At 44.7% G+C, this 16,081-nt stretch overlaps 2 protein-coding genes across 2 annotated transcripts; one reads left to right on the top strand and one right to left on the bottom strand.

The window, feature by feature from the left end:
* Positions 1-6,756: 6,756 nt before the first annotated feature.
* LOC144738939 (cytochrome c oxidase assembly factor 7-like) lies at positions 6,757-7,857 on the bottom strand. Its single transcript, XM_078621934.1, is given in 4 exon segments — positions 6,757-6,894; positions 6,896-7,203; positions 7,518-7,658; positions 7,752-7,857. Coding segments are annotated over 4 exon segments (693 nt in total).
* Positions 7,858-9,176: 1,319 nt separating this feature from the next.
* Positions 9,177-13,616, top strand: LOC144738938 (protein zyg-11 homolog). Its single transcript, XM_078621933.1, is given in 21 exon segments — positions 9,177-9,200; positions 9,266-9,343; positions 9,345-9,432; positions 9,546-9,727; positions 9,729-9,758; positions 9,831-10,148; positions 10,211-10,324; positions 10,396-10,512; positions 10,587-10,646; positions 10,648-10,728; positions 10,812-10,988; positions 11,409-11,473; positions 11,625-11,724; positions 11,799-11,849; positions 11,920-12,081; positions 12,273-12,320; positions 12,408-12,599; positions 12,682-12,734; positions 13,238-13,335; positions 13,431-13,507; positions 13,509-13,616. Coding segments are annotated over 21 exon segments (2,223 nt in total).
* The last annotated feature ends 2,465 nt before the right edge of the window (positions 13,617-16,081 follow it).

Here is a 16,081-nt window from a genome sequence, read left to right as displayed (position 1 = left end):
TATTTGGCGAGTACTTTAACACCACATCGCTTCTCAAAGCAACAGAGAGATGCAACATCCAAAACATATTCAAATAACATCAAAATATCTCATGCACTGGCATGAAAACTTATCTCACATTTAGAACTTCATAATAAATAAATAAAACATCTTGGTTAATTTGAGAATATGTTTTAGAAATATCAATCATGTTGCTCACAAAATCACCAAGTCTTTTTTTGTTTGTACATGAACTGAGTCCAAGTGAGTAATCTAATACCTTGACTAATGAGGTTTGCACCCAAACTGTCACAAACTGAAAATCATCAGAGGAAAAGATTCATTTATGTGTACTTCTATTTGTCTTACTGTTGTGGAACATTAGAGTTTGTTCTTTCTTCTATTTGGAAAAGGGTTTAAACATTTTTTTAACTTCAGATTTTAATTGTTGCTCAACACTGTACATAAAATGTAACTGCAGGAAACATAAGTGTGTGCTGTGAAAATTAGACAATGCTGTGACTTAACACTAAGTTTGACAGTTGGCTACGGATCACACATGTAATTGTAGGAATGTGAGTGTAAGTCCCACATGTTAAAACTCGACCTGTAAAAACGAAGATGACAGGAAACAGGTTATCTCAGACCTTCTACAGATGTCATCGCCATTCAGCCAAAAAAAAAACAACAAAAAAAAACCCAACAACAAAGAACCAGAGCATAAAAGATGATGAGGATGAGTCAACCAGTTCACTAAGGACCGGAGGCTTTGTGAAACACAGGAAGGAAAAACAAAAGAAGAGTCAAAAGTAAAGTGAAGAAGAGGTAAATCCACGTTTGTCGGGATCTGACTTATTGTCTTTGGCTGAGTTCAGGACCAAGGTCACATTTTTCCTCCACTCAGTGTAACTCCCAGGATTTAGCAGATGGATGAGTCTATGTGTTGAAACCATAAAGTCTTGTATCTCCAGCACCTGATACAGAACACAGATCAGAACAATAAGCAGAGGAAGTTGAAGGGTGCGGCGTCTGTCTGTTTATACAACTGGCCAGCGGTGAGAATGTTTGATATGTAACCTGAGGTTTTGCTGCCTGATTCTCTCTCTTTGTCTTCAAAGCGAAACAGAAGCATTGGCGCCCTGCTCCGGAGTCAGTAGTGCTCATTCGAAGCACAAAGTAAACATCCTCCTGTGAGAATATTCCAGATATGAGGAGCAAAATGCCACGGCAGAGCAGGTGAAGGACTAGCCTCAGGACTAGGTGTCAGGTGGAATGGGACCCTCATAGCTGACATTCTACATGCCGTAAAAGGAAGGCTAGGCTCTTATATTGCAGCCCTACCCCTAAACTCACCTTTGACTCTTCACCTTATGACCCCAAACATACACCAGCTACCAGTGAGTACATTAACCTGACCACCAGTTTAATTTCAGCCTGCTGCATCGAGTCATTCACATGAATTCTAATGAAATTCAAACCAATCTGACCTGATGTCTGTGATGTCACTGTTTTCCCTCCACCGCAATGTCTGCTGACAGTTTCATTACAAAGTGAAACGTTCTTTTCATTGCTTGTGAGTGAGAGCCCCAGTGTGTAGCAAGAGAGACTGAAACTGTGAAACGGCCAGGTGTGATTTTTTCCACTTAAATGATCCTTCTTGTACTTTCATTTGCCGTGTAACAAACATTTACAACCCGTCAGCGACTTGTTTGTCATCTAATTATCATGTCACCGTGGCTCATGGGCATCTGAAGGGAGATTGTAGGTATTATATCAGGCTGATTGTTCATCAGTGGTCAGAGAACCTGTGTGTATGAACACATGGGTATGTCACATGAGCTTGAACGAGAACAAAGTGGAAAAGCCCTGGAAGTTCCTCAAAATGTTTCACCAGTCAGTAGAACACGTCCACACTGGGTGTGTAACAAATCGCATGTCAGGTTGGGAACTAAGTTTTCTATTTTCTATTGTACCGTTCCAGTGTATCAGTTCATATGGCTCTTTGTAATATATAAATGTTTCCCTGTTGTTATTTCCTCCTCTGCCTGCCTGCAGATGGCAGCATTCAAAACGCTATAACCTGGTGCGTCTTTACTCTTTTGATTCCAGAGTTTTCTGTACATGGACCCCGATTACAAATAAATAAATACAATTAAAATTAAAAAAAAACATCTGGGGAGAGATTATGCAGGACAAATATGGTGGATGGTGTGTGTTGATCACCCTGTCACACTGATATTCATGCACACATTCACTGATTGTGGATGAAAGAGTAAAAGGGTTCAGTCTTCCTCAATAACATCGAATTGGTAGAATACTCAATGACAGAGCTGCAACTATCGATTATTTTACTAAAGTTTGCAGAAGAAGTAGGAAATTCTGATTATGGTGTGTACTTGTCAGTGTTTCAACACGGCAGGAAGCAGATGTCCAATACACAAATGACACAGTTTTGCACAACTTCCTCAAAATGCTTCAAAACAACACGTGGCTCAGTCCACTGATTTTCCAAGTGAAAGCTCGGACATGAATTTATCGTTGACCTCTTTCTCACACATACGCAAACAGCTATGAACGCAGTCAGGTGCTGGCCACTCCAACCAGCAACAACACCCACTTCAACCCACTGCCAGCAACGTCAGAGACACCCCATATAGGAACAGTTTTACCTAACATGCAATCAAACACAACGCTCCTTTGCTGTATCTCAGACCGACGCGGCGGAAGGTTCTACAGCACCGACCAAAACATGAGTAAAGGGATAAAATAACTACACATCGAGAAGTAGATTTGTATTTGTACTTAGGGGCAGAGCCAGGGCAGTAAAAGCCATCAGAGAAAAGTGTAGCAACATGTGACTTTGCACTTCCATCTGTGCTGAATGGATGTGCCAGACACGCATAAAGTTACCCTGGCAACCGAGCAACGGCACCGAGTGGAGGTCACACTAAGGAAAAGCATGATGCAGGCCGAAAACAGAGAGTGTACAGCACCCTGAAGGAAGCTAAAGATGCGAGGTTATGAAGTCCGATGGAAAAAGACAACCACCGTAAACGTGCAGTGTTCTATGTCGGATTCAGCCCACTGAAGAGGAGGAATATTTTACATTAACTGAGGAGTAAACATGATGTAATGGAGAGCAGATAAGCAAAACTTGAGAAAGAGCAGGAGTTCCACTTGATGACGCAAAAGCCCTACGGTGTTCTATCCCCTTTCTCTTGTCCACACGCAGCTCTGATTCGGAGAGGAGAGTTTCATTTCACACACACACACACACACACACACACAGACGTAATCTCCTACTAATCACATTTGCAGGCCTTGGGCTGAGCAGTTACACGACAGTGATGAACAGATGGGCCTACGTACACTTGGCATCTCTAAGATTAGCCAAATGCAGACGGTGGAGGTGGAATGCGTAGTAAGACAGTGTTTGACAACGTCTTTCTGTGCTCAGATTCAGATGAAGTCAAGGTAAGGCAGGCATAATCACATGATGGTGGAGAAAGTTGGAGATCTGTCCTCCCTCTGACTGCCACATGACCGTAGAGAGACATGACAATAGTAGGACACAGACTTTCTTAATCAGCCATCTGCTTTTCATCCACATTTTCTGACTCGGCATAAGCCATCATGATCAAATATGTAATCATGATGATATCTAACCATTATTAGTAAGACGTAATTATTACCAAAACGAATTTAAATAGCAATACAAAAATAATACCAGGCATAACACATGCTGTATGCTGATGTTTTGAGAGGTGTGCATGGATCCAGAGTGGGACTTCATGCTGACCATCATCCAACACAGATCTTGAAGAATTCCAAACATTTGGAAACCAATTTGAATTAAAAATCTACATTCCTGCCACAATTCGAGCACCGATCAGTGTCCCTGCACACTGCTTAGCGGCAGTCTGACCATGTGAGACTCGGCATATCCTCCAGGCGAGCACAGGCTGTTCACAAGCAACAGTTGTGCAATCTGGACGTGGTACACCAAAAAATATCCCATGAGCACCATTAGTACGCAATGTGTACGGATGGGTCTTGTGTTGTTTGACAGAACACAATGAGTGAAGTTCTACGTTCTAAAATGTGAACAACTTGAGAAATCCTCAACCATGTACACGCCCTGACCATGTGTTTTTGTAACGTGGGCGAGTAACAGACATCTCCTCAGGTTTAATCTGAATCCAATTAAGAACCGATGAATACATACATGAGGGAAATTATCTCGGACATATAGGGGACTGATGACCTCTGGTATGGAGGAAACACCCACACACACACACTCCTGCCCCCTCCTAAACAAAAGTATTATCTAAACTCTCAATCAAACAATGGTTTGAAAACCAGAATGACTGCCATTGTTAACACTAACTCCTGAATAAATACATTATTCGCCTGTTTAGGTAAAAGCAGTTGAAGTTAGATGTTTTTGCTTTCGACAGAAACTGATGCCACAGTAGCAGGGCGGTCATGAGTCTGAACCACTGACCTGTGGGTCGGATGTTGTACAGCAGCTCCACACAGACCTAGTGAAATCCATATGGAACGTTCCAGTGTCATAGTGAGACCCTTCAACATGGTCATTGAGGTTTAATGAGGCACAATGTGGTGTCTGATATCAGACAATGGCTGATGACTTTTTTTTAAAAAAGGAGTGAAATACCTCTTTGTCAGTGTTTATTCTGTTCTGTTAATGTCCTTCTTGTTGTCTACAACAAATCGATAAATAACTGATCACAAAACAGAGTGAAATACCGGTATCTACACTGTGATACTACCACTGTTGTCAAGGTGACAGTCATGTCTATTGAGAGGCCTGACACTGACTTGTAACAATTGAATGCGACTGCGGACTTTCACTCTTTGTTTTGCTGTTATCGATGGACCATGTTGGATTAAAGTAAACAGAACTAAAAGACACCTGGAGAGCCGCGAACTGGACGTTTTTCCGGGTATTTGAGGAAAATCCCCATCGGCTGAACTTGGGAATCACCGATGTTTCCCCTTATTTGAATCGTGTCAGGTAGTCGGCCATCCGTCACTGAAGTCACAAGCCAGGTTCTGGGTGGACGCCGCATTGTTCGAGGGGTGAACCACCGCCACACCCAGCGCACTCCCCGGAGGGACACCGTGCGGGGGGTTCACCGCCAATCAGCTAGCCACGGCAACGCGCCCGGCCGCCTGCGGTGGACAGGGCTGCTGTGTAAACCCCGCGGTGCTAACAACAAAAACTAGATCATATCTAAGCTCAGTTCTCGAAACAAGCGCAAACTGTGAAGCGACTCAAGTGAACAGTCGGCACAGCAAGAATCCAAACTGATAACTCCCCTGTCGTCTCGGGGGGGGTTCTATTATAAACACATTCCGATTGTCGCTAGCCTGGTTCGTTAGCTTCACAAGGGGAGCGCATGATTTCATATCGACCTATTTCTGATAAAACTTCCGCGGTGCTACTTCTCGACGTGTGGCGGGTCCAACAATATATTCACGTGGGCGGACGTAACGTGAAATACTAGCCAAAATAACATCTCAGCTAACGCTGTGTACTATCATGAACAGTCACTGCGTTCTTCTGTTAACGTCCCCTCGCCCTCTTTACGTTGATGCCGATTATTTTGATAAGGGAGCGCGCTGCACATGAAAACAAACACACCCAAACCCGTTGGCGAGGGCTTAACACGTTAGCTAGCTAACACAACTCGACGACGGGGGAAGTGATTGACGACATGATGTCACAAACTTCGCCTCAGCGAAGCTTTGCTACTCACCGGAGTGCGCCGTTTTCTTCGTCCTCGTTGCGATATTCCGGGGGGTTCATGAGAAGAACGTAAACAGAAAGAGACAGTTTGCAAGCTAACGTTCAGGCAAAGCTCGGGGCGCAACGATGCGCCTCGCAACAGCTGTGTTCTGTTTTGAATGAGGACCGAGAAGATGCACGGCGGGCGGGCGGGCGGAGCTACGAGCATGGACCAGTCCGCCCATCATCCGTCAGGGTATTCCGTTTTTAAACCTCGACTATATTTGTATGAGAGAGTGGTTTAGTGCTGCAGTGGTTACAGCATTATTGTATATTGACGAGACCATCGATGTTCACTGGTGTAATAAATCAAGTCGTTTTCTCATGTGTTCATTTACAATCACTGGAGTGAAAAAGCAGTATGCAGTTTGTGCAAGTTGCTCAGTATTTGTGGAAATTGCATGCATAACAAATGGTGTCTCGGACTCCCTCTGGTGGTACAAACACCACGGTACCGCACAGACTCGACCTGGGTCGACTCCATAGAACACAGCAATAAGGTTTCCCCAAAAACAAAGTGCAACTTAAAATAAATGAGGGTTAACATTGCAGTGACGGGGAAATAAATAAGAATGTTGTAAAGTAGTTTTTCTATATAGTACATACACATACATTTTTCAGTTTTTACAGTTTGTGTCAACATTTTCACTATTTATTTTTTTTAAATAAACATGGTGGTGGATGTAATAATACATTTTTATGCAAGAGACTGATGCAAAAGTAGAAGTGACGTCCGGGTATGGAGGGGGTTCAGTAAATATGAATTACTGGCAAATATGTCAAAATATTTCAGTGCATGTGTCTTGTGTGTAATATGTTAATAGGACAAATCACAAAATGCTCGGGATAGATTTGGACATTTTTTTTTTATTTCCCCTTTGCTTTCTACATTTGGTTGCAATACAGTATCACAAAAATTCTAGTTAAATATACTCCCTCAATTTGTGTTCAAGTGTGTTACATTCTTACTCTCCAAATTTGAGCTGCCTTTCCTTTTGTAAGCCATGCAACTCCTTGGCTCGACTCTTCAGCTCCTCAGCTTTCTTCTCGTTCTTCTCTGTACCATCTCCGAGTCTGTACATGCGACTCGCGTTGGCACAGCCCCCACACGTGTCCCAGCTCACAAGCCCGGTTGGCATATTTCAAAGCTTCACTCATATCGGGGGAAAACCCTTTGGAGTTGCCCTCTATATATAAAGCACTCAGGTTAAAGCAGGAAGGAGCAAAACCACCAGCACAGGCCTTCTCATAGTACTGACGAGCTGCTTTGAGGTCAGGTCCTCCGTCCACAGCTCGTCCATCATGGGCTAACAGGCCCACATTATGACACGCGTCTATGGACTTCTTTCCTCCAGTATTGCAGGAGCGGAGAAAGCAGGAGTAGGCTGATTTCAGACACTCTGTCACTCCACCTGTTGGCAAGATTTAGAAGACTTGACTGAAATGAAATGACCTTTGTCCGCCCTTGTTGTGGATCCACATAGGAAGAATTCACAAAACGATTCGCATTCATCGTCAATTCTGGCAGATATTCACCTTGATTTTTTTTTAAATGATATAACATAATGGCAATGTGACTTGTAGCTCACTGCTGCAGATCGGTAGGAGGTCCAAAGTAACTGAAATTCTAGTACAAATGTTACATCTTAAACAGGGTAGCCTGGAACTGTTGTCAACTATCTTTCCAAAGTACCTTTCCCACCACAGGAAAACCAATGTTCAGTACCTTTGCCGATGACATGATAAGCTCCCAGTTTATAGCAGCTCTCTGCATGGCCGTGGTTCTCACAGTTATGTTTGAGCACTTGTGCCGAGGATTCATAGTTTTTCTTGACCCCTTCCAGGTAATCGGCCAACCTCTGGCACCCTGTGGGAAACAACAAGTACGACAGGAGAATCACAGCCATGCAATGTCACCCCTCCATCCATCCAACCACATCTCTGCCGACTCTGGTTCTACCTTCAGGGTCATTCTCCTTGTAGCACTGGAAGCTGTACTCCACCCCGAGATTGTCCAGAAACTGCTTCACTTCCTTCTCATCTTCAAAGTTGATGAGTCCAGCCATGTTTCAAGTCAGGTTTAACTTCACGACACTCTCACCGCATCCACTGCTCCTCGTGACCTTGTGCGGGATGCGAATGAAGGGATTTTCAAGAGCGACAAATTCATCTGATCGTATGTCACAAGCTCCACCAGCCCGTACATGTAGACATGTTGTACAAGCAGTCGCAAATTACTTATCGGGACATAACACGGGAACAGAAGAGGGCTCGATCTCGCGTGTATCCTAGCGAATACTTCCAGGTTTCATAAGCGTCCAAACGGGCTTCCGTAGACGAGCTGCTACGCTAATGTACTTCCGGTGGCGTGACCTTTGCAGTGTTTCGAATTTAGCGACTTAGACGTTATATTTAGCGAGCATTCATTATTTGAGACTTCCTGGTGTTATTATTCTTCAGTTACTATCCTCCAGCAGCGGGCGCTACCGTGAGCTCCCCACCAGTCCCGAAGCACTCACAGGCGGTCATCTCCGCGCATCAGTCCCTGAGCTGCCTCCGGAGCATGAACCGCTGCAGATCCCGTCGCTGGTTTACAGAGCAGGATGTAAAATAAAAACAGGAATCAATAACAGACTCTCCATTTGTAGTTGTTACTTTTTAACTCCGTTTTTATCTCCCCTCTCTCTTGTTCTCTTCTTCAGCGTCATTGCCTCACTTATCTCACAAATCTGTAGTGTATTGTATTTTATTGTACCATTTATTATGTTACCATAGTTTATAGCTGTGTGCAGTGATGTTTTTATCCTTAACATGTTATTCATATCCTGTTCAATGTCGAACAGTTTCCCAAGACAAATTCTTGATTTGTACAATCCTGCTACAGCTTGATATTCACGTATGCAAATTACGCAATGACGTCATTTGGTGACTTCAAAGAGACTTTTAGAACAGCCAATAGCGCCTTCCCTTACTGAGGAGTAAGCAACACTGGACCTTTGTTTACTGTCTGTCCGTCAAGACTGGACTGGTCACCGCCAATCGATACCTGCTTCGTAAAGCCACGGCGCTCAGCAGTGCTCGTCGATATCTGCTCAGTATGGACCGCAGCACAGCAGACGACCTCCCCCGGTTCGCCTCACGGAGCGATTCTCCACAGCGGAGGCGACAGCCAGTGAGCTAACTAGCGGCTCCGCCGTCCGCTCGCAGCTTACTGCCGCTGTTCCGCTGCTCGTCTTCACATTAGCGCAACGTGCGGCTGTTAGGCCGCGACCTGACACTGAAAAAGGGACCCATTGGCGGCTAACGTTAGCCCGGAGCAGTCGGTGTGTTGTGTGCTTCCAGTCTTTGCAGCTTCAACTGAAAGAAGTGTGTGTCCACCGCCGTCATGGCCTGCAGCTTCTTGAACACGGTAAGTTTCACTCAGCTCTTGTCCGGGAGAGGTTGTCTCGGTCATGACCGTCCTCTTGTCTCCAGGACGAGGCGTCTCCCACGGCTCTCACGGATCTTTGCCTGACGTATGTCAGCCAGAACCTGGCGTGTTTCTGCGGTGAAGCGTCCGGATGGATCTCTGTGCTTCAGAGAGGCTGTTCTCTTCCCCCAGGAGCTGGCAGACCAGCTGCTGACCAAGATGGCCACGGAAGGTAGAAGGAAATCACATCCATCTGCCTGATGCTGATCTAGTCTTGTTCTGTAGCTTCAGAACAGAATTTGAAACTCTTGTCTAATGGTGGTGGTGGTTCTGTTCCGTCTGCAGGCTTGTTGAACGACAGCACAGTGGGTGTGTTTCGGAGCTGTGAATATCTTCGGCTGAGGCGAGCGTGCATCCGCACAGCACGCATTTCTGCAGAGGCCTTTCAGAGAGCCCTGTGTCCACACCGGCTACTGGAGCTGGATGCAGCCAGGGTCAACGCTGACCTCACCATTCCTGATATTCTGCAGGGGACTGGCCACCAATAAGTATTGTCAGGTAAGTCAAGAACGGTGAGGAGGACGTATGTTCAAGCCTGTCTGTAAATGTTGGACTGATGTTTTTCTGCAGGAATCCCTCCAGCGTCTTGTCCTAACTGGTCTCACCATGTCCTCTCTGGAGGAACCCATACGACATCGCTTCAGCTCCCTACAGGGCCTTCGCTCCCTGTCGTTAGCCAACGTAGACTTCTACGACTCCGGCCTAGTCGACGTGTGCGCCCTGTCTCGGCTAGAGAGCCTCGACCTGTCCAACACCTCGGTGACCAACCTGAGCCCTCTGCTGGGTCTGAAGGAGAGGCTGCGCTCGCTCACACTGCACCAGCTGAAGAGGCTGGAGATGAGCACAGCTCAGCTGCTGGGAGTCATCGGCCAGTTGGATGTACTGCAGGTTGGTGGTCAGCAGCTGTGCATCGATGTGCCGTTAGATCAACATGTCTTTGAAACCCGCAGCACCTGGACATCAGCGATGACAAACAGTTCACCTCTGACGTGGCTCGCCAGCTGCTCGGACAGCCAGGGATCCTGCCCAGTCTGGTGTCCTTGGACGTGTCGGGGAGGAAACAGGTTTGTGTCCGTTTCGGTTCCAAGGCGTCGAGCACGTCACCTGTTGAATTACATTTGTTTGTCGGTTGCAGGTGACAGATGCTGCCGTCAGGGCGTTCGTTGAGGAGAGACCAGGGATGACCTTTGTGGGACTTCTAGCCACAGATGCCGGTTTCTCTGACTTTCTGTCTGGAGAGGGAAACCTTAAAGTAGGAGTTTAATGGCAAACATTAGTTAAAACTGCTGAGAACCCCCCGTGTGCTAAACGCGTGGATGTGTTCAGGTAACAGGAGAAGCCAACGAGACGCAGATATGTGAGGCGCTGCGTCGCTACAGCGAGAGGGAGGGTTTTTGTGAGGGAAGCCCTGTTTCACCTGTTCAGCCTCACTCATGTCATGGAGAAGCCACGGCCTGACATTCTCAAGGTGCACACACACACAAACGTACCTTGTACTCCATTGATTTATCCTGATGTCATTTAACTTTCCTCTTGTCTTGGCTCCTCTAGTTGGTAGTTCTAGGTATGATGAATCACCCTGCCACTCTGAATGTCCAGCTGGCAGCCAGCGCCTGTGTTTTCAATCTGACCAAGCAGGACCTGGCAGCAGGAATGCCGGTCCGACTGTTGAGTACCGTCACTCAGCTTCTTCTGGAGGCCATGAGGACTTTCCCCAACCACCAGCAGGTAGCTCGCACTGATGAAATATGTCACGGAAATCCAATTAATCACAAGAGAAAGTTTAATTGTAACAAGTGGAACCATACAGCAGATGTACAGTTTCCTCAGAAGAACTTCCTCCCAGCTCTGGATTGAAACAGTATGTTTATCATGATGGACCGGCTGGATGAATAAATCCACCACTGGTGGAAATGTGCAAAGTAATTAATAAAACAGTTCCACATAGTAATATTCGATTTATATGTAGTTCATTGAAATAGATCAAACTGAGCAGGAGCTTCATGGAGTCGTTAACGACAGGAATAATTACGGCCATGCAGAGTTAAGAATTTGAAGTTCTGAATAGGAAAACCAATAAAAAAAAAAGTCAAGACATTTCGACATTGACCTTTACGTTTTGCACGTTTTTGTTTTCTCCTCTTTCAGCTGCAGAAGAATTGTCTGCTGTCTCTGTGCAGCGATCGTATTCTGCAGGAGGTTCCGTTTAATAGGTAAGAAAGGAACATTTGCTTTTTTTTTTTAATTGTATCATTAGTCATAAAAAAGGACATGATATGCTTCTCAGCTTGATGTTAAATCATAAATGAAAAGAAAACGTACGTGCCAGTAGAAATATCTGTGCCTGCAATCCCTGTTTTTAAGGTTTGAAGCTGCAAAGCTGGTGATGCAGTGGCTCTGTAACCATGAAGACCAGAACATGCAGAGGATGGCTGTGGCCATCATTTCAATTCTGGCTGCAAAGGTGTAGAATTGTGGAGCAATAGTAATCACACGTGCAGTGGTTCACTCTTAACACCCTTGTTTTTCCTCTCCCAGTTGTCCACAGAACAAACAGCTCAGCTGGGGGCAGAGCTGTTCATAGTGAAGGTAAGAGGCTCGTTCCGCCTGGCTTCTCTCTGTTGTCAGTGAACAATGTGACGCTCTTTCCTCCCTGCAGCAACTGCTCAACATTGTGCGTCAGAAGGCGACTCAGGGTACAGTGGACGCCACCCTCAAATTCACTCTGAGTGCACTCTGGAATCTTACTGATGAATCGCCGACAACCTGCCGCCATTTCATCGAGAATCAGGGGCTGGACCTGTTTATTAAAGTTCTCGAGGTAAATCAGTAAATCTAAAAAAATAATCACCTCTAAAGACATTCTGCTGCTCAGGCCCGTGTGACAAATTCTTTTGCATTAAATAGATCTTTCCATGTGCTGCATTTGTAGCAACAGCCACCCTTTGCTGTTTAAGTATGTTGTGACTCACTGTTGAGGTTTATTCATGCCTCCCCCACCCCTCGCTGCAGTCCTTCCCCAATGAGTCCTCCATTCAGCAGAAGGTCTTAGGCCTGTTGGTGAGTTTTTGTATTCCTCTTTTGCAAAACAGAATATTGACAAAATGAGCAATTGATATCATCATTCCCTTTTTCACCTTTGCCTAGAACAACATAGCGGAGGTGGGAGAGCTGCATGGAGAGCTTATGGTGCAGGGTTTCTTGGACCATATCAGCAAACTGTTGCACAGCCCAGAGGTGGAGGTGAGCTACTTTGCAGCAGGAATCCTCGCACATCTGACATCACGAGGAGAGGAGGCCTGGACACTAAGCCCTGATCTTCGATCCTCACTGCTGGAGGCAACTGGTAGAGCTCTCTGTCCATCACATAGATATGTGCCTTTGTTTTCAACTTGAATCTCACAGATGCCTGTTTCTCCAGCATGCTGTTATCATGAAGTGGCCTCCACCAGACTGTGAGATGGTGGCTTACAGGTAAGATGCAGATCGAAGGCCGTGGGGCCATAGTTTTCTTCCAGCTCCAACCTGATTTTATGTTTTAAAATCTATAGAAGTCTGTGTTTGGCCAAACTATTTCAAGAAAAAAAAACACCAAGTGCTAATCATCATTTAGCTATTTAGAGAAAAGACTGTACTGAAAGATGATCATCTAAATTATTTCACAGCCTTCACAAGGAGAATAAACAGAACAGAAACAAGCATGCAATGGGTGCAGTGGTTTATCACTGATTGGTTTTGTTCCTACTGCACCATGCAGTAAAACTAGGTTTCAGTCTTTTCTAAGTCCTTATTGATGTTATAATCATGACAGACTAAACCCGTTTAGTGCGATTGTACCTGTCAATGTGGATTTGCTTACAAATGATGTATTATTTATGTAAAAGAAGTTGTTTACTAGTGTGTTGGACATTCTCTAATGAAATGCTCAACTTAGTTTACCTGAGTTGATGGAAGTTTAAATAGATCCACTCTTGCAGGTCATTTAATCCCTTCTTTCCCCTGCTGGAGTGCTTTCACACCCCCGGTGTCCAGCTCTGGGCTGCATGGGCCATGCAGCATGTGTGCAGCAAGAACGGTGAGACCGATACCTGCACGTACAGAGACAAATAGAACCCCTCCGACCTAAATCCTCAAGCACTCACTCACTGTCGTAACCCTATGTGTCGACAGCGTCTCGCTACTGCAGCATGCTGCTGGAGGAAGGCGGACTCCAGCAGCTCGAGCACGTCCACACACATCCACAGACGCACCGGGGATGTCAAACTTTTGGCGGAAAGTATTCTGGAAAGCCTACAGAGCCACCGAGTCCGTACCGGTCAGCACGCGCACACGGGTCGCCGCCTGCCGCAACACTGAGGTAGTAACACAGAGACACTCATTGGTTAAGTACCACAGCTGCAGCCCAGCTGGAGGCTTTTCATTCTCTTCTGTTTAGTGTTACAGAGAAAGCTGCTCTTTGACCAAGAGGAGAACATGAGCCCAGTGTCGCCACCGATGGACTTTAGTGTTTGTGCGAGTCGTCGCACATCACATGCACAATCACTGAATCAAGGATCCAGAGAAAATTGACATGAAATGACAGTTCGGCAATTCTTTGCACACACACACGCACACACCTACCTACCCTTATTTATTTTTTGTGTTCCAAACAAAATCTGCAATTACGAAATTGGTGAATGAGGTTTGTGTTTGGAGTTTCTTACCAAAAATGTCAGCGCACGCACAAATCTAGTCTTGAGACGTCCAAACGGTTACTGAACGGTCGCCACCCTGCCACATGAAACGAAGAGATTGATCAGCTCATATAATATACACACGACACTGCTGTGAGCTCAAGCATGCTGGACTTTGTTGATTTTAAGAATGTCCGATTCTAGCAGTGTCCTGTTGGCTCATCACGCCTCCGTCTCTCGAGAGGTGCTGCTGCTCTACACTTCAGTCTGTGTTTTATCGGCTAATGCCATTGACTTGATGTGACGGGACTCCTGCTCAGGGTGTGTGTTCCAAACAATAGGAAAAAAACGTAATTACACAGACATTAAATGTCTTTGAAAGGCTCCGGTGCTGTTTCTCCTGAAATGGTAAGTATCCAATGTTTGGCGAGTCCCTCTCTGAACATAGATGACAATAATGTGGTCAGTATGTGAATGAATATTTTTGTCTTTGAGAAAATTGTGTCTGTGTGTACAGACACACACGTTTGTTGTGCTTCCAACGTAAGAGTGTCTGAAGTTAGGCGGCACGCCAGTGTGAGCATGTGTGTATGTACGTCCGTACAAGTAGATACATTTTAAGACTGTATATAATGTGTACATAACTGAAAAGACAGAGCTAGTAACGGTTTGATGACTGGTTGTATGGACTATAGATTGTATGGTACATCATTTCTGATCGTTGGATTGAGAGTTGTGTGAGTAAACAGAGGAATGCTTTGTTTCCCCTCAAGAAAAAGAGGGTGTCAACTATTTAAGCGTATATCTCTTCATTGTGAAATCATAAATTCACAAGTCTGCCATTTTACAAGACCCAGAGAAGCCGTCACTGGCTGGAACAGCTGATCTTGACAACCTGTTCATCTCCATCCCATCATCACGCCATCCAATCACTTTAAAAAGCATTTGTGGGTCGTTGATTCAGCAGGTGATGAACATGTACATGTGATTTTTAAAAAGGCAAAGAACAGGATGTAACACAGCTGTCAACAACACTTGGGTCTGTTCTTCTAGTTCTATAAACGAGATGTCACTGTGTGGGTCTGCTTCTTATGCATAACGTGTTGCTGCTGTTGTTTGGATTCTTCAGCCAGTGATGACCAGTGTCACTTTTATTCTAGATGGAAAATGCCAAAGTAGGAATACTCTTATGTCTGCAATGCTTGGGGCCATGTTGCTGCTGAGTCGAGATTGGAAATAAAGAATGTACATTTCCATTAACCTGTGACCTCAGACCTGTGTCATTTTTTTTATACACTTGCTTCCAAAGATGATGTCCCTATGAGCAATCACACATGGAACATGGTCTCTCTGTCTCATTTCAGTTGTGTCATAGATAAACAACTACTGCCTGTGGTAGCACGGAGGTCTTCTCTCTACGAAGGCAGACATTCCCTCCTGTCTGTCCTGTGGGGGGATGACCCAAAGAGACAGCAGGTGACAACTGAAGATATGTGCATCAGCAAAACTGCATCATAATAAAATACACGGACGATCTGGTTATATTTAGAATTTATGTCATGTATTTCACTGCATCACCGTGCCTGGAAACAAATGATGGATTCTAAAAGGAAACGAAAGGAACCATGTAGGTTGAAGGTGTGGGAATACTAACCCGAGCATAAAAGACGACTCATAATCAGTGGTTCTAAAGAACAATTTCAAAATAATGAATCACATACCTCCATGCCTCTGTTCATGCCTCTTTCGCCAACCGCACAGCAACAGGAGCCTGAGTGAAAAAATACAAATACAATGACAAATAACTGATCAGTCAAGCGTTTTTCATTTCCAATGCTATTTATCAGTTGTTCATCAGCATTAAACTGTCCAAGGTCTCAAGATAGCTTCCAAATTGTAACTATTTAAATTAAACACCTGAGTGTTTCATATCAAAATACTACTCTACTCAGCACAGATATGTTGGGGTTCATTTTTCCCCTTGAAAGAGATATTTTGGTCCAAAACTGAAATTGTGAAAACATACCTTGTGAACAAACTGATTTGGTGTTTTTTTATATATATATATATGATTCATATATATATGAATATATATATATCATATATATATGAATATATATATGAATCAAACAATAGATACATGTAGAA

Source organism: Lampetra planeri, unplaced genomic scaffold, assembly GCF_965212315.1.
Source record: "Lampetra planeri unplaced genomic scaffold, kcLamPlan1.2.h2 scaffold_1234, whole genome shotgun sequence".
In the NCBI taxonomy this organism is placed as follows: Eukaryota; Metazoa; Chordata; class Hyperoartia; order Petromyzontiformes; family Petromyzontidae; genus Lampetra; species Lampetra planeri.
This window is presented reverse-complemented; position numbering and strand designations above follow the sequence as displayed.